This window comes from Gorilla gorilla, chromosome 9 (genome assembly GCF_029281585.2).
Source record: "Gorilla gorilla gorilla isolate KB3781 chromosome 9, NHGRI_mGorGor1-v2.1_pri, whole genome shotgun sequence".
NCBI lineage: Eukaryota > Metazoa > Chordata > Mammalia > Primates > Hominidae > Gorilla > Gorilla gorilla.
In genome coordinates this window covers 102,499,021-102,518,756 of record NC_073233.2, presented here as the reverse complement: position 1 = coordinate 102,518,756, position 19,736 = coordinate 102,499,021, and the positions used below count along the sequence as shown (strand labels likewise).

General features: G+C 38.7%; 1 protein-coding gene across 4 annotated transcripts in view; it reads right to left on the bottom strand.

Annotated features, from left to right (window-relative positions):
* The window catches only part of PIWIL4 (piwi like RNA-mediated gene silencing 4), a 54,325-nt gene that overhangs the window by 9,273 nt on the left and 25,316 nt on the right, over positions 1-19,736 (bottom strand). For 2 of the 4 annotated variants that reach the window (XM_004051987.4, XM_055356098.2), the window contains exons 9-15: positions 18,470-18,593; positions 16,681-16,798; positions 14,230-14,341; positions 10,165-10,349; positions 8,081-8,153; positions 4,513-4,713; positions 3,470-3,573 (exon numbers count right to left, since the gene is read on the bottom strand). In XM_004051987.4, the coding sequence (XP_004052035.2) occupies positions 3,470-3,573; positions 4,513-4,713; positions 8,081-8,153; positions 10,165-10,349; positions 14,230-14,341; positions 16,681-16,798; positions 18,470-18,593 (917 nt within the window). The remainder of the gene's footprint in view (positions 1-3,469; positions 3,574-4,512; positions 4,714-8,080; positions 8,154-10,164; positions 10,350-14,229; positions 14,342-16,680; positions 16,799-18,469; positions 18,594-19,736) is intronic. The other 2 variants (XM_055356100.2, XM_055356101.2) reach the window with 1 other exon arrangement.

Genomic DNA, 19,736 nt, shown 5'->3' with positions numbered 1-19,736 from the left:
GCTTCAATACTCCACTTTTAACAATAGATAGATCATCCTGACAGAAAATTAATAAGGAAACATTGGACTTGAATTATACTTTAGACCAAATGAATCTAATAGATATATAAAATGTTTCAGCCAACAACCACAGAATACATATTCTGCTCAAGCACACATGGAACATTCTCCAAGACAAATCATAGCCAGTATTTACAACTTTAAGAAGACTGAAATTATATCAATCTGTTAGTTTTGTATTGCTATAAAGAAACACTTTAGACTGGGCAATTTATTTAAAAAAAAGGTTTATTTGACGCATGGTCTTACAAGCTGTACATAAAGCATAGTGCCAGCATCTGCTTCTGGCGAGGGCCTCAGGAAGCTTATAATCATCATGAAAGGCAAAGGGGGGCCAGGGTGTCACATGGTGAAAGAGGGAGCAAAAGAGAGAGATCAAGAAACATGCCAGGCTCTTTTAAACCGCCAGCTGTTGCATGAACTAACAGAACAAGAACTCACTCATTACCATGGGGAGGGCAATCTACCCCCATGACCAAAACACCTCCCACCAGGCCCTACCTTCAACATTGGGGATCACATTTTTTGGAGGGGACAAACTATATCAATATTTGAACAAACTATATCAATCAAGCTTACTATTGTCTGACCATCATAGTATGACACTAGAATTAATAATGGAGGAAAACTGCAAAATTGAAATATAGAAACACAACATACTAAAACTTATGGGATGCAGCAAAAGTAGTTTAAGATGGAAGTTTATGGCAATAAACGCCTACGTGAAAAAAAAGGAAAGCCCTGATAAACATAAATGTAAAAATCCTCAACAAAATACTAAAAACTAAATTCAACAGTATATTAAAAGTTTCACAAATGATGAGAAAATGGGATTTATACCTGGGATGTAAGAATGGATGGTTCAACATATGCAAATCAACAGCTAGATGCATCACACTTCCTGATTTCAAATTATATTACAAAGCCATAATAATCAAAACAGCCTGATACTGCCATAAAAACAGACACATACGCAAATGGAACAGGATAAGAAGCCCAGAAATAAATCCACACGTATACAGTCAATTAATCTTTGACAAAAACACCAGCAATACACAATGGGATAAAGAAAGTGTCTTCAATAAATGGTGTTGAAATAACTAGATATTCACATGTAAAAAAACGAAATTGGACCCTTATACCATACACAAATATTAACTCTAAATGGATTAAAGACTTAAACAAAAGATCTTACACTGCAAAACTTCTAGAAGAAAACATAAAGCTCCATGACATTGATCTTGGCAATGATTTTCTGAATATGACACCAAAAATACAACAAAATAATAAAAGTTTCTGCATAGCAAAGGAAATAATTAACAAAATGAAAAGCAACTTACATAATGGGAGAAAACATTTGCAATCACATATCTGATACGGGGATGATATCCAAAATATATGAAGAACCCATACAATTCAATAGAAAAAAAAAATCCAATTAAATAGACATTTTTCCAAAGATGACACATAAATGGCCAACAGATACATGAAAAGGTGCTCAACATCACTAATCATCAAGGAAATGCAAATCAAAACCACAATGAGATATCACCTTACACCTGTAGGATGGCTATGACCAAAAAGTCAGAAGATAAATATTAGGGAGAATGTGGAAAAATGGGAACCTTTATACATTGTTGGTGGGAATGTAAATTAGCATAGCCATTATGGAAACCAGTAAAGAAGTTCCTCAAAAAATTTCAAGGAGAGCTACTATATGATCCAGAAATCCCACTCTGGCTATATATCCAAAGGAAAAGAAATCAGTATGTCAGATATCTACATTCCCATGTTCAATAGCCAAGATATAGAATCAACCTGTGACAACTGATGGATGATTAGGTAAAGAAATTGTGAGATACACACACACACACAATAGAATATTATTCAGCCTTAACAAAATCCTGCCATTTGCAACAACATGAATGAACCTACAGGACATTATATTAAGTAAAATAAGCCAGACACAAAAAGACATACTGTACGATCACTTATATGTGGAATCTAAGAATGTCAAACTCATAGAAACAGAGAGTAGAAGATAGTTATCGGGGGCAGAGGATGGGAATATTTGATGTTGTTCGAAGGGTACAAACTTTCAGTTATAAGATGAAGATGTTTTGGACACAATGTACAGCATGTTGAGTATAGTTAATTATCATGTACTATTGTATAGTTGAAATTTGCTAAGAGAGTAGATCTTAAGTAGTCTCACCACACACACACACAAATGGTAACTATGTGAGGTAATGGATATGTTAGTTACCTTGACTGGTAATTATTTCACAATGTATACATATATCAAAACATCACACTGTACATTCAAAATATATATAATGTATGCATCAATTATCAAAACTGATAAAAATTGTAATCAATTTTCTGATAAATGGTGACCATTTCAGGAAAAAACTAAAGTGGATCCCTACCTCACTCCCTATATCAAAATAAATTTTAGATATACAAAGAAAAAAATGAAAGTCCTTTATCAACTTGATTAATGATGTGGCATATATAAGAAGCACCTCATACAACCTGGAATGAAGTTGTAGGCATGCAAGTATGGTGTTATTATGGTGTTCCTTTTTCTGTTTCCCACAATCCAAAATACATACCTAACCATGAATTTAATGGAGTAAATAAAATAGCTTAAGCCAGGAAGAAAACATTTTGCAAAGGGCTGCTATAGCCTCAAAACACATTGTTCAATTACAAAGGTGGAAACAATTCTAAGAACCATAATTCAATGAGTACTATTAGCCAATGTTTAAGGCATTATCCCTGATTTTGCCTGTTTTTAATAGCTGTGTGAACAACAGCCACATCAAATGTCTGCAAATATTAATAATTATAACAAGAAGTATGTATTGAGTATTTACTATGGGTGGAGATGTTCAATGCACCTTATTTTAGATAATTCCCATAAATGCCCTATGAAATAGGCATCATTATTATTTCTATTTTACAGATTACCATAGTGAGGCACAGCAAAGTTAAATAACTAGACCTCAGTCACAGAGTAAGTAAGTGGCAGACCAGGGTATAAATCCAGGCAATCTGATTTCAAAGATCAACTGCTCGACATGATATATGTAAAGTACCTAGTTCAGTTCCCAATATGGTGCAGACACTCAGAAAATAATGCACAAGAATTTGTACACATCTATCATTTGGGGAAGATGAGCAATAGCTCACCCTAATGAATATATAAAAGATTTTTTAATGAGGCTACATAGTACCCCAATATTATCAATCACATTTTTATATGTAAGTGTAATTTATGAACATAAATGTTGGTGTTTAAAATGAGTGAATAATACAAAATATTCCTTGCTGTTACATTCTTTAGTGAAACCACAATTAATAGTCTAACTAAATGAAGCATGTGTTCAGGTAGTTTTAGCAGTACCTGGTGATTCTGGGGTTAATACTGGCCACGCATCCAACAACCATCACGTCCTTGCTGAGTGCATCTTTACAGACGTCAATACCGACCACCATCAGGGACTTTAACTATAAAATTAAATTTGTCATGATTTAATGGGATGAGGTATCATTTCCCCTACCAATGGTTTAATAGGAAAGTTTTTAAAAACAGACTCCAGTTACTGAATTCTTAAAGTTAAGCTATGTGTAAGGGAGATTGAGATCCTTGAGCCAGATTATTAAACCAGAAATGAGAGAGACTTAAAGATGGCAGGAAGAATATGGTACACACTTATCTTAAGAGAAACACTACCGTCCAAGATAACCATCATCCTTTGTGGGGTGGGGAAGGGGCACCAGTGGCTAAAGAGATTCTGGGAGTGTGGTCAATGCATTTATCGCTTGCCTCTGGTCTGGAGGAATCTGAAGAGGAATTCCATTCTTCATTCTTCAGATCTCTAAGGAATCCTCACTTGGCTATGCACCTTTGTGGGGAGTGGGAGAGAGGGAGGCTGAGGGTAACCATGTTCATTCTGGTTATGGACATGTAAGGAAATGGGCAACACTCCCTCGCTTCTCATTCTCCTCACTTACTCCCATGGTGGCTACAGTTCAGGGAAGAGAAGAGGATTTTCTCAGTACCTACCACAGTTTGGAGGTTCAGATCATAGGCTATGCCAGCTCCCCAGGCTCTGGGGAGGCCCCATCCAGGGTGCAAGGCTATTTTCAGAGTTAGCACCCTGATGAAAGCAAGTAAATGTGGAGGCAATGGAACACAGATTTTAAAATAGCAGCCAAGAGGATTCAAATCAGGTCCCTATGCTGAGTTAGCAGCTTAACTGAAGCTCTGTGAGAAGTATGGAGCCTCTTTTGGAGATTCACAATGGCTTATGGAATGCCAGAACCCAGGGCAGAGGCTCAAGAAACAAGCAAACCAAATAATTCTGGGATCATGTGATAACATCTCCTACTTTAATCTTTCAAATTTATTAATTACTAATAGAAAAAATGTGACAGGGTCCTTACAGGTATTTCCACAGCCCACAGCTCGCCTCCGAGCTTGCAAGTCATCTGCATAGCGATCTTGGTGGCGATACTCATCATCATGCCCTGTTTATTCAAGGTCCGAGCAAGCACACATTGGCTTGGGACTGGGCAGTCTGAGCTCAAATATTTTTTAATGGAATCATAATAGGTCTTCTGATTAGAAGGCAGAATGCACATTACCTAAAAGCAAAAACAGCAAAAGATTTTGGAAGTTAATTTACTTCTGCTAAGAAGTTGCTTTTTAAAGAAATGAATTCATGAATTATTCTCCAAACATCTTTTACCCTTAAGTACCCAAGAAGCAACACTAACATGCCTACAGTTCTCTTAAATGGCCATTAAACCACTGGTGAATTAATCAATCCATTTGAAATGCCTTCTCATTAGCCATTCACTCTGCAAAGCCCCACCCACTCCTACCCATCTCCCTTGGCTTTTCCTTTCTCCTAATTTCTCTCCTGATTTGATTCTGTCAATTCCCTCAAATTCCCTTCTCACAGAGCTGCTTCTCCAGCTATCTCCACTCCCTCATCCCCAACTTTGCAGTGATCCTTTCCTGTGGTTTTCGAGTTATCATTCCCATTGGTCCCTCCCTGACCCCACCCAAAGATAAGCAAAGTTGAGAATTAGCTTAAACTATGGTGCTTTTCCCATTAGGTACAAGATAACCAAAATAAAGGACACAAAAATACACTTTTTTAAAGAAAAACTGAAGTTGAGAGTATGGATATGAGTGTGGGGGGGATAGAGAAGTTTCAAGTCCCCTGGCTTTTTTTTTTTTTTTTTGAGACAGAGTCTCACACTGTCACCCAGGCTGGAGTGCAGTGGCACGATCTTGGCTCACTGCAACCTCCACTTCCTGGGTTCAAGCGATTCTTGTGCCTCAGCCTCCTGAGTAGCTGGGATTACAGGCGCCTGCCACCACGCCCGGCTAATTTTTTCTAATTTTAGTAGAGATGGGGTTTCACTATGTTGGCCAGGCTGGACTCGAATGCCTGACCTTGTGATCCACTCACCCCGGCCTCCCAAAGTGCTGGGATTACAGGCGTGAGCCACCGCCCCTGGCCTACTCCTACTTCTTATCAGATGCTTTCCGCACTGAAGGGCCTACCTCCACCTCCTTCTCATCTTTTATTCTCCACTTTCAAAAGCCCCCAAATTGTAGAAAAGACATGCACTGTCATGATTAGCAGAAGAAAACAAAGTAATTTTTCCACCTATAGAATTATTTAAAGTCACAATGTCAAAAGCTAAAATTATTTACATTTAATTATATAAAGTGAAGAAAAATATTTTTAAATTATCAGCAAAAGGCTCTTAGAGGCCTTCCTTCCTTCCAATTCATGAGTTTGGCTCCAAGCAAGAAAAGTGGTAGAACAAGGCAGTGGCCCAATGGGCTGAGAGAAGATGGGAGCCGAGTGAGACTGGTTCCACACCAGGGGCTGGACAAGGAAGCAGGTATGTGGGGGAATAACAGGAGCCATGCAAGATACATTTCCTAGCTACGTCCATTGAGAAAGCCTGGGGATAGCAACAACCCAGTAGCAATGAAGCACACCAAGTGCCAAATCTTTGTATCTAAATACTATTCTCTGCTAAAAGGAATCAGGACTCCTGGGAAAGATATCTGATTCCAGGGTGGGGAAGCAACACTGTAAGATGAGCCTGGAATATCTTATTTTGCCAGAAAATAAGAAAGTGTTCCAAGAAAGATGGAGACACATGAAAAACACACAGAAGCCAGCTTGAAGGGGAATCCCACTGGCAAAATCAGGTACAATATTAAGAGCAACAAAATAAATAATAAGAGTAATGGACTATAACAAAATAGGAATCTATGAGTCTATGCAGATATAAAGAAACGAATAAATGAGGAGAAGAGAAAGTTCTTCCTATGCCACCTAATAACTGTAGAAGGACTGATGGAATGGAATACCATCATTTGTTAACCATCATAATAATGATGGATTCAGGCAAGAATTATAATAGATGCTAAGACAAATGGGTAAAAGTGTGATGAGGAACAGGATTATTTATATAGTCTCAAAATATCTACATATGTACACATGCAACTGATAAAGCTTAACTTTACAGTGGAGAAATCGGGCAGATATCACCATAATCAGTGGAGTGCCACCTGGTAGGATGCACTTAGAATATAGGATCATTGCTGTGCTACTCTTGCCAAAAGTGCATAACGTGGATTTAATCATGAGGAGACATCAGACAAACCCACATCGAGGGACGTTATACAAAATAACTAGTCTGTACTCTTCAAAATTGAAAGGTCATCAGAGTCAAGGAAAATTAAAGAGCTGTTCCAGATTGAAGGAGAGACTATAGAGACTGGACAACTAAGTGCAGGACAGTAGAGCCTTTTCCTACAGAGGTGACAATTGAGACAAATGAACTAAACTGTTTCTTAATTTTGATGATTGTCATATGCTTCTGTAAGATAGAGACCTTGTTTATAGAAAATATGCACTGAAATAGTCAAGGGCACTGGGGCATCATGCCTGTAACTTATGCTCAAATAGTTCAGCAAAAAAGATAGAAAATAATAAAGCAAATATGGTAAAAGGTCAATAATTTGGGATTCTGGGTGAAGGGTATATGAGAGAGTTGTTTGTACTGTTCTTGTCGCTTTTCTGTAAGTTCGATTTGATTTAAGTAAAAAATAAATGCTCTTAGGGTGAGAATTCTCTGTTTCATATAAGATCCTATAGAGTAAAAGAGAAACTCACTAGAAGAAAAGCAGAGATAGCACTTAGCTAGTTCAGTTAGTTTGCATGACATAAGAACAAGAATGTTGGAAGTTGAGCTGAGTGAGCGAGGGAGGTAAGAAGGGTAGATGGAATGGACAGGAAAAGCCCTACAATAGCCTGGGGGTGCTGAGGTCTGGTAGAAGAGTAAACATTCCTGGGAAATAGGAATCGTTGAAAGATTTTTAAGAACAGGGATGTCAATTCTAATTTGTCTGGAATGTTGGGATGTGATGTAATCATGCCTTGGCCCCAAACAGTCTGCAAAGTCAGCTACACACACATGCCCTTTGGGAAATGAGGCAACTGTGGATGTCCCACCAGGTGATGCAGCACAGGAGGAAGTGGTCCTCTCTGAAATGCACAGAAGGTGGCAAGAATTCACAGGAAGCAGGAATTTGGGGCCATAGGTCACTTGGAAAAACCTAACCCTCCAAGAATCCCCTGAAATATAGGGAACACTGGATACCAACATTTATGTGATGAGGTGGGGGTCAGTTTATCTTAAATCTTAAGGAAAAGATGACCCCAATGAGTTGCAAAATATGCAGACACCAATGGCTGTTATAGGGGTAACAAGAAGTACTGTATTTTAAAATTAATATTAGAAATGTGGAAAGGAAATAAAATATTGATTAAAATACTAAGATTAATATTTTCTTCGGTGCTTTGGAGAAATGCATGGCAATTTGCAAATATATCATGGGAGGGTATGTTCAGACTGTAGATATAAAGCAGAACTAAAATTATAGATTAAAGGAGTTCAAAAAGTATCCTGTACTTACCAACTGAACATCAGGATCAACATATTGCTGTATAGCTCTAACAAATGCAGCTGGATTTTCTTGTACTTTTATGCTACATAAAAAGATTAATTTTGAAGCTATGTAACTTCCTTCTTAGTAGCACATACTTATATGGCATTAGAAATAATACAAATAAATTTTCATAACAAACTAGTAGTTTTAGGAAAAATTATTAGAGAAAATAACCTTTTGAGTCTAAAATTGTTTCTTAAACTACAAAATATGACAAAAACATTTCGCAATAATTTTTACAGTGTAAAAAATGGTTTGGTAGAAAATCAGATCTTCTCAGTTGTCCAGAATCCCTATAATCAATAATTCTGTTGTTCAAAATGGGGTTGAAAGTGAACTTTTGAAATCCCAAGTCTCACAGTATCAAATGTCTGAAAGAGTGTTCAAGCTCAACCAGGATTAAGATTTCTGTAAGAGTGAATTGCTATAGGAATCTAAAAACGAATGTTTCAGAAAACATCAGGTTAATGAGACCAAGATATTCAGCTAATTTGCATGATTTAGACAAAAATATCTTTATTTTCCTTAGTGGTTGCTTGTCTGGAGCCTGGAATGTCTAGCCTTAATCAGCGCACAAGTGCTTAACAATTATCTGTTCTGTGCTTACATTATGTTAGGGGCCAGCAGCTCCAAAAGTAATTCTCACACACATAGGAATTTGTAAAACTAGTTTCTTTATGTAGAATCAGCCTCTTTTATGTGTATATAAGTGAACTGTCCCAATGCCCAGTGGCTTTTTAAAACTCGCCCAGCAGGTGGCAGGACCATCAACCCCATGACTGCAGATACTAACAGACCTATGTGACTGGCTGGCAGAACCATCTCAGCAACTAGATGGTCCTGACTCATCCAATTCAAACTCTCGCACTCTGACTCTGCTGCACTTACAGTCCACTCCTTCTAAAATCATCAGGTGAATGTTTTAGAAGACAGAAGCTATGCATATAAATCTAACAGGTAAATGGATACTTTATGGAAAAAAGAAGGTTGAAATAAAATATGAGCTTTCAAATAAAACAGGCCAAGGACAGAACATAGCAATGGGCTTGTTCCAGAATTCAAGTGAGAAAGAGCCTGTGACGTCACCCCAGGATCTGCGGACTGTGGCTTCTTTCATAATCATTTCCTGCTTTATTAGCTCATGGGTTTAGAGAAAGTAGAGCGGGTGAAACTCAATCCAGGCTATTTATTAACAGATTTGATAAGAGGAGAGTTCTAAACAATGGTGTTAAATGAGACTTTGGGATTAATACTTGTGCTGCTGATGCAATTAATTAGTAACTATGTGTTTAAAGAATAACTCCATTATAACAAAGAAAAATAAGTATCTGTTCCTCTTTTCTAAGCATATCAGTTTCAGTAAAGTGAGGCATGACCAACTTTATGGCTTTTCTAAAGCAAAACAGTATTTATTTTCAGTGTGATTGTATATGTATCTCTTACTCAATGAAAAACAATTTATTTATCTTTCTCATTCCCAGCAACTGGCATAGTATCTACACACATTAGTACTCAATAAACATTCTAAGAATAAATGGTTGACCTTAGTCTTATCAGAAAACTCTCTGAATGACTAATAGTATGCTACAGTAACAGAATCAGAAAAGCTTATTTGAGATCTATTTTCATATTAAATTTTAAAGCATAAAATCAAGTAAAAGTCAGGACATGCAACTTTTGTTTTTTAATATCCATTTCCTATTAAGTAAATAACTGATATGAAAAACTGATCTGAAAGAAGGAAAAACAGTTGAGAAGACAATATATGGACTTATTAAAGATTTATATCCCAACTGGTACTGGAAAGATTTTCAGGTAATGACACTACTGCTTAAGAACTGGGTACAAGTTTTACAAAGGCCAACATAAAATATATTCTAACTTTATAAAAGTTTAGTCATTACAAAATCTATCTACTTATGACTACTTTCTTGGCACTTTACATTGGGAAACTACTGGGATAAAGAAGCTTTTGTTGATACATCTGCCATTATTCCCTACCTTCTAACCAAACCAAATTAATATATGAACAAAATTCAGTGTATTCTCACATTTTGGGGCAGTCCACATTAAATCCCATGGAACCTGCAACTCTTCTCAAGCAGTTCAGAAAGCTCTCGGCAACATATTCAGTTCTGTCACTACATAAAATCAACCAGGTATTCAAAGACTGTGCATTTAAAATCTTGCAAGTTCGAATATCCTTGGACCAGTCAGCAGCAGACACAGGTTGACACTGAGAAAAATAATGATCATGAAGGGATTGAACAAATTTATTCAGAGAGCAGCTAAATAAAGACAGTGTGAAGATGGCCAACTTTTGTTATAACTGTTTAACACAGTTTGCTATTCAGTCTTAAAACACAGATGCAGGCACTGCACATCCGAACAGAATACATGTGCTTTCTGGGAGTGGAAGCATCTGGGCATCATCCCAGGTCTTCCAGGCACTGGTGGCCCTTGGAGGTCCCTTTAACCTCATGATTCTCTGGCGGTGCGCAGAGAATGGTGTCTGATTCAAAGATCTCTGAGGTTCCCTTCCAGCTCTGAGTATCTATGCCTTTATTATGAATGACTCAGGCAAACAGCCTGTATCATTTTATCTTTTACTTTAAGCATCTAAATATCTCAGAGAATGCTGATTATCAATACTCTAGGTCATCATAATAAAACTAACACACCCTACAGAACAGTTAAGTGTTGCAGGAAGTCAGGGACCCCAAACGGAGGGACTGGCTGAAGCCATGGCAGAAGAACGTGGATTGTGAAGATTTCATGGACATTTATTAGTTCCTCAAATTAATACTTTTATAATTTCTTATGCCTGTCTTTACTGCAGTCTTTAAACATAAATTGTGAAGATTTCATGGACACTTATCACTTCCTCAATCAATACCTTTGTGATTTCTTATGCCTGTCTTTACTTTAATCTCTTAATCCTGTCATCTCGTAAGCTGAGGAGGATGCATGTCGCCTCAGGACCTTGTGATAATTGCATTAACTGCACAAATTGTAGAGCATGTGTGTTTGAACAGTATGAAATCTGGGCACCTTGAAAAAAGAACAGGATAACAGCAATGTTTAAGGAACAAGAGAGATAATCTTAAACTCTGACCACCGGTGAGCCGGGTGGAACAGAGCCATATTTCTCTTCTTTCAAAAGCAAATAGGAGAAATATTGCTGAATTCTTTTTCTCAGCAAGGAACATCCCTGAGAAAGAGAATGCACGCCTGGGAGTAGGTCTCTGAACTGGCACCCCTGGGCGTGGCTGTCTTTTATGGTCTGTAGACTATAGAGGTGAAATAGACCCAGTCTCCTATAGCGCTCCTAGGCTTATTAGGAAGAGGAAATTCCTGCCTAATAAATTTTGGTCAGACCGGTTGCTCTCAAAACCTTGTCTCCTGATAAGATGTTATCAGTGACAATGGTGCCCGAAACTTTATTAGCAATTTTAATTTCGCCCGGTCCTGTGGTCCTGTGATCTCACCCTGCCTCCATTTGCCTTGTGATGTTCTATTACCTCGTGAAGTACGTGATCTTTGTGACCGACACCCTATTCGTACACTCCCTCCCCTTTTGAAAATCCCTAATAAAAACTTGCTGGTTTTACAGCTTGTGGGGCATCATGGAACCTACCGACATGTGATGTCTCCCCTGGACGCCCAGCTTTAAAATTTCTCTCTTTTGTACTCTGTCCCTTTATTTCTCAAACCAGCCAACGCTTAAGGAAAATAGAAAAAAACCTATGTGACTATCGGGGCAGGTTCCCTGATAGTTAAGATTATATATTAAGCTAGGAGTAGGTATGCTTAGAAGCAAAGATGAAGCCAGGATGGAGGCTCCTTTCTCACTCTCAAAAGGTCTCTCATGTGACCAGGAAAAACAGGTTTCCTGCGCTGAAGAGGGGGAATGTTAGCCTGCTTCCCAGATCTCTGCTTATATCCTTAGACTGTAATTGAATGATGCCTTTGGCACAGCAAGTGGGGAAGATCCACTGTTAGAACTAAAAGGGACCACATTGTATGCTAATCTCCTGCTACTTGAAGTGCTGTCAAGCGTTACTTGACCAGCAGCTTGAGCATTGCCTAGAAGCCAGTTAGAAATGCAGACTCCTGTGCACCACCCCAGACCCACTGAATCAGAATCTGCATGTTAACATGTCCCCCAAGTGATTCACATGTACATTAATATTTAAGAAACATCCCAATCCTCTTGTTTTACAAACTAGAAAGCTGTGACAGAGAGGTTACGAAACCACTTGGCAGCAGCGACAGGTTTAGAATGCTGGTCTCCTGACATGGCAGCCAGGGCACTTGTGACCAAGCACTCTGACTTCTCTGACCTCCAACCATCAGCCATTCTCATGATGCCTTCCACTGGCTGGGCTGGATTCAGCCTCAGGAGTCCACCTACCTCGGCCTGAGAGCAAAGGAGAAGGGCTAGCTTTCCATCAATGGCTCTCTCTGGAGTCAAAGTTCATTCCTGTCCATTAGGGCATGAGGAGAGCTGTACTCCTTCTGCCCACAACACTTCTTCCTGCTATTGTTTTATGGGGCTGGGATGAGACCCAGGACAATGTACCCTGAGACATGTGAACTTTTAGTTCATTCAGTTCCTAGGACCTAATTTCAGAAAAGCAGAATGGGCCAAGAAGTTGATGACATTGTCATCTTAGACACCTGCTACCTCCAGTGCATGAGTTCTCCTGTTTTAATGCCCTTTCTCCTATGGACACCAGTTTCTACACCAAAAAAATGCAAACAAATACATAAAAATGAAAGGCTCTGGGAAATACGATTTTACTTATAGAAATTATGAGATGGATCATTTTAAGTACATAAGTCCTTCTTCACATGTGGATCTGAAACTGAGCTTCTCTTTACTGAACTCTCGCCAAGATCCTAATGGGAGTCTACATTTTAGTACTTTACCATAAAGTTTTGTTTTGTTTTGTGTTGAAAAATAGTACTTCCTTATCTTCTCCAATGAGAGTTTTTGTGACTTGGATAGATTATTGTAAAGATATGACAAGGCCAGGCATGGTGCTCGTGTCTGTAATCTCAGCACTTTGAGAGGCTGAGGTGGGAGGATGGCTTGAGCCCAGGAGTTCAAGGCCAGCCTGGGCAACACAGGGAGACCTGGTTTCTACAAAAAATACAAAAATTAGCTGAGCATGGTGGCGCACGCCTATAGTCCCAGCTTCTTGGGAGGCTGAAATGGCAGGATCACTTGAGCCCAGGAGGTTAAGGCTGCAATGAGCTGTGATCATGCCACTGTGTTCCAGCCTGGGCAACAGAATGAGACCTGTCTCAAAAAAAGAAAAAAAAAGATGAAAAAAATTCCCCCCATTCTACCAACATGATACATTCATTGTTCAGTTATATCAGTTAGACATACTGGTTTATTATACCCAATAAAGGCAAGAAGAGAGCCTTTAAACATGAAATGTGACTGGTGTTTTAAAGTGGGCAAAACTGAGGGGGAGGGGAGAAAGATAATGTATAATTTTTGCGTAAAACATTAATAGGTTCATTTCTTCAGCCGAAGTCTGGAAGTGGCGATGATTTGTCTCTTCAGGTTTCAGAATGCCTCTCTCCCCAAGTACTATGTCTGGGGCTGGGTTCTGTGCATACTTCTTGATTTTAATGTCCATTGAGCAGTGTTTTATTTTGAAAGATTAACATACATAACTGACATGGCAACTAAAAGTCATTGCAAAAGCTCATTGCAGCCTTAACCTCCTGGGCTCAGTTTTGGTATCAGAAAACAATCTATTAGAACTAATGTCCACCAGCTAATAGAATTTCCTCAGATGACTATGGCTTTTTTTTAAGAGCAATGCACCACCCAACAGAAGATGGGTATGTTTTAATTGCAATGATTTGAAATACTGTCTTCTGACTAACCTAAATCATGTCCACTGGGTGCCGCTAAGTCCGTGCAAGTAAATTCAGATTGAAAAGGAAAGCACAGGGGATCTGAAGTCTTAGGATAAAGAGATGGAAGTATATGGCCAAATCAAATATTATAAGCACACAAGCCACTCTGGCCAATGCACAAACTTACACATATTCAAGTAAATACTTTTAAATGAAAATAAAATCACAGCACTTACTATGTGGTCTTGCATTAATATTTTTTCTGAAGGCACAATCCGGCCAGTCAGAGATATCTGGCTTCCAAAATGCAGTCCCCAGGTCTCTAGTTCAAAGCGAGCATTGGTATTCCTGTTGATAAAGTTGTTTTAAATCATTAAAGAGAGATATAATTATAACTTACTGAATTAGTCAGGGGCTGATTTTCTGTGTCTTCAGGATTCCTGGCTTCTAATTCTACTCAGCATATTTTTTCCCTGCTTAAAAGAATTACGGGACAACTGTGCTCATTTGGGATGTTCAGGAATGGGAAAAGGATTCCAGTGGGAGTACAGTGGTTAGAAAAATAAGCTTTCGAGCCAGACAGACCTGGGTTTAACTCCTAGCTCTAACATTTAATAATATATGATCTTGAGCAAACTATTCATCTTTAAGGCCTTGGTTTCCTTACTGGCAAAATGTAAGGATAATAAAAGCACCTACTTCGTAGGATTGATATAAAGATGAAATATGATAATGCACAGAAAGTGCTCACCACAGTCCCTGGCACATGGCATGTGCTCAAAACCTATGAGATATTATCATTCCTGATAACACACTTGTTAATAAGGAGATATTCTGGAGCCAGTGGATGTGGAGATGTCTTTTGTGAATATCTGAATTTCTTGGGTTGAGAGTCGAAGAAGGATGATAAAAGAAGGGAACATAAGAATGTAAGCTTCAGAAGATTCAGGATCTTCCTATTACCCTGTCTATCCTATGAGGAGAATATTAATATCAGCAATAATAACACTACTTTCTATTGTGTAGTACTTTCCATTTATAACTTAATAAGCTTTAATCACAGTTGATGTTTTAGCTCATGGGCGTATGATATATGATAACTTCCACTGAGCCATAAGCTCTTTGAAAGTGACAACCATATATAGGACTCAGCACACAGTAAGCCAGGCATTTGCAGGACATGGAGGAGATCCCCATGCTTTTGTTTCCCTATTAAAGCTCTACCAATTTTTTTAGGGAAGCTCAAACCTCTTCACCACTGTCTCTCTGCAATAGCTCACTATTTCCACCTATTCAGATTATGTCTTCTCTGGTCACACAAATTCCTTTGAGTTAATTATTTTGCTTCAGATACCAACTGCCCAAGATGAGATGAGTGAGGCCATCATTGGTCAGGAAATGGGGTGAGGTGGGTGGTATTACTGAAAGGTGGCAGATAGATGCATCAGGAAGATTAATCCACAGTCACTATACGGGAAACGAACCAGGAATTCCTTCTCAATTCGGCATAAGTCTGAGGGACGTCCAGGGTAAATGACGTAAAATATATCCATGAAATTAAAAAACTATGAAAACACTAGCATGATAATAGAGATCATGTTTATCATATGGAAATGTTTGAGAAAAACCCTGAAGTGAAAAGAGCAAGCTACAAAACATGATGTACAGTATTATACCATTTCTCTTTTAAAAAATAGGATTATATGCGTTTGCAGAGTCTGAAAGAATATTACTAATATTAATTGAATTAATTATTAATTCAATTGTGATTCATTTGTTAAATATTTACTGAGTAAACACACATACACACTCTTTTCTCTCTCCTTTCTTTGTGCTACGTAAGTTTCCAAATCCTCCATGAGCTAGTACTACTTTAAAAAAGATTAAAAAAAAAAAAGACTGTTGATCAACAATATAGCCCAATAGGAATATAAAGCAAGCTACATATATAATTTTAAATTTTCCAGTAACCACCTTAAGAAAGTAAAAAAATGACAAGTGTGAAATTACGTTTTAAATATGTTATTTAACCCAATAGATTAAAAAACTGTCATTTCTAGATGTGTCACTAGCCACATTTCAAGTGCGCAGCAGCCACCCTAGATAGTCCAGTTTTAGAGGGTCAGAAAGGAAAACCAAGGAGAAGCTCAATTTTCCAATCACATGTTATAGCAAACTGTCGTAAATAAGAACGGAAACATAGTCTGATAATCAGATGGGCAGAACCAGATGGCACAAGGTATATCTCAAATTTAAAAGGCACATAGTGGGGTTTTCCTAAAGTTCAGTCTGCTGAGGCCATTGTATTAAGAGCTGAGCATTCCTGACCCTGAATACTGGGGGCCTGGTGTTTCTCTGGTTGCTTTGTTTGCTTGAAGGTTGTTGTTGTTTAGATTATAACCTTTTTCTTTATTCAACATTTTATCCAGACTTCAATGTATGAAATAGATGAAAGCAGGGCATGGAGGTAAAGCAAGTGTTATTCCTATCAGCATGGCTTCCAACTCCCTTCAACCCCTTAGTCCTGAGACATCTCAGATGAAGGGCTGTGGACAGCACAATTCAAAAGCTCCTTGCTCTGAATCAATATGAATGACACATTTCCTTCAAGGAATATATCAGTGTTACATAGGCCATCTAATACTAAAAACTCAGCCCCAGGAAGGATGCATGCGGTGATCCAGTACCTCTGGATGTTGTCCACAAGCCTGGCCAGGCGCTGCTGCCGGCCTGAAGGACTGAGACGTGTCTTTTCAGCCACAGCCTTCATCAGCTGGAAATCAGATGTTGCCTGGTCAGTCAGCCCTATTAAATGCAAATGAAGACAAAGTGAGAAAATGAACATAAGCAACTCAGCCCATCAAAGGCCCAGTTTAAACCTTTCCACTTGAATGCATTCACCATCTGTATAGCACATCCAATAGAAATGAAAACCACGTATGTCATTTTAAGTTTTCTGGTAGCCACGTTAAGAAAAGGCAAAAAAGAAACAGATGAAATTACTTTGAATAGTGTATATTATTTAGCCCAGTATATCCAACATATTATCATTCCAACATGCAATCAACATAAAACATTTATTGTTGAGGTAGTTTCCTTCTTTTTTTTCATACTAAGCCTTTCAAATCTGGGCTGTGTTTTACACCTAAAGCACACCTCCTCTCAGTCTTTTAGTAGAGCTAGTCCCAATTCAAGTGTTCAAAAACTCATGTGCTACTGGCTACTGTATTGGGTCCTGCAGACCTACAATATCAGAACACCATTAAGAATGAGCACCCTTAGGCCGGGCGCTGTGGCTCATGCCTGTAATCCCAGCGCTTTGGGAGGCCGAGGCGGGTGGATCACCTGAGCTTGGGAGTTTGAGACCAGCCTGACCAACATGGAGAAACCCCGTCTCTACTAAAAATACAAAATTAGCCGGGCGTGGCAGTGCTTGCTTGTAATCCCAGCTACTCAGGAGGCAGAGGCAGGAGAATCGCTTGAACCCGGGAGGCAGAGGTTGCAGTGAGCCAAGATCGCACCATTGCACTCTAGCCTGGGCAACAAGAGTGAAACTCCATCTCAAAAAAAATAAAAAGAATGAACACCCTTCCCTTCAAGGATTATATCCTCATTAATTTTTCTTTCTTTCTTTTCCTTTTTTTTTTTTTTTGAGACAGAGTCTTGCTCTGTCACTCAGGCTGGAGTGCACTGGCGTGATCGCGGCTCACTGCAACCTCCGCCTCTTGGGTTCAAGTGATTCTTCTGCCTCAGCCTCCTGAGTAGCTGGGATTACAGACACGTGCCACCATGCCCAGCTAGTTTTTTATTTTTAATAGAGATGGGGTTTCACCATGTTGGCCAGGCTGGTCTCGAACTCCTGACTTCAGGTGATCCGCCTGCCTTGGCCTCCCAAAATGCTAGGATTACAGGCGTGAGCCACCACGCCGGCCCTTCTTATTAATTTTTCTAATGGCAAAATAGATATATACACATCATAACTGACTCAAGGAACACACAAATGCAAAATGTAGAAAGTCTTCACTTCCTAGGCCTACCTCTTAGTCAAAAGAACATTGTTAAAAGTACTCGAGGCAGTTATTCAGATTTTACTGTATAATGAGGATTATATTCTGAAAATCCATGCAAAAAGAAAGTATGGATCATTCTGGCAGCACTCTACTGATACACCTGAAGAAAATCTGAGTCACATTCCTTCCTATACTAGTAAATTCAAATAATGGCAAAGAGAAACTTGGTTTTAAGATGATATCAGGGGGTCTATTTTACATCAAAGTAATACATGGAATATATGAGATAAAGGAAATCGATTCCCCCAACATGTCTCTATTATTGAATAAATTACTTAAAAGGACCATCCTCCATGGGTTAAATCGATGTCCTGGCATTCATGTAACTTAAAGAGGGTCTGCCCACTGCCAAGCATCAGGGGCCTGTATCCAGGAGCCTGACAGAGGTATAAAACACAAACATTACCTGTTAGAAAGCAGAGCTCAGGTATCAGGTGGGCGAGCTGAGCCTCACTGTTGTCATTTCTCTTCTTCTTTAACAGACTAACAAGCATGGGCTGATTTAGGTCAGATACAGTAATATCATACTGCTATAAAATGCAAGATTAATAAGTGAAAAGTTAACATGGAAGCACTGCCAGGTGAGCATCCTTACATTCAACAAGGTGATCCTAACATTAATATATAAATACATCTAACCAATCCCATAGTTACCTACTTATTGCTACTTTCTTCCCAGGACCTATCTTTTATATCTGAGGGCCAGTTTTATTATTTTAATTATCTTTTCTAATGCAACACCATTAAAAATATCGTTTCCCTGCTGTCTCTCGGTTTCAGCCAGATTCAGAATAGACTCCAGCTGGTTCTACACATAGTTCAATGACATCACTGGGACTGACTCAGAGCCAGCATTTCCACTACTGATGACTGAGGCAGACTGCTCCATGCTTAACTATCTGGCTCTAAACATCTATATTCATTTTGAAAATGTCTATACACAAGCTGGAGGCGAGTTATATTGAGACAATCTCAGATTTCCCAAAAGAGCATGACTGTCCTTACCTTCTAGGATAGTAGGATGTTACAGGGAAGCAGCCCTGAAGTCTGACAAATGTGAATCTGATCCCCAGCTCCTCTATTTGCTTGGGCTGTGACACTGGGGAAGTGACTTAACTTTCCTCATCTATGAAATAAGGATAACAGTAGCTCACAGGTATCCTGTGTAAACCACTAGCATGGGGTCTGGTTTATAATGAATCCCCGGCAACTGTTAGTTCATATTCCTCTCCCTTTGCCATCCTAAACTTCAGTTTCAGCAGTCTCACCTTGGCAAAAGCTCATTTACCCTCTAATGACAAAGGTTACAATGAACACTCATTTCCATTATAATTTAATCCACATTAGTGACAGAACAACTGGAATTATAATTTATAAAATGCCTGGGTACTGTGACACTGAGGTCAATAATCACAATTAAGTCAAATGTGAGCATTTCTATATTTCAAGAAAAACTTTGTCATTAAAATAAAAACCAAGTCAAGAATCTCATTTGAAAGTAGCAGGTGCAACTGATGCTATGGCTAAAAAGTTCGGAGAAGCCTTTATCAAGTGAGTTTGTATGCATGACTCCATTAATTTAGAACACATGGCATGCTTACTGTGTTCCAGGAACGGCAGTGGATAAGAAAATAAAAGAGGCACAGTCCCTGCCTTTCTGCATCAATACATTA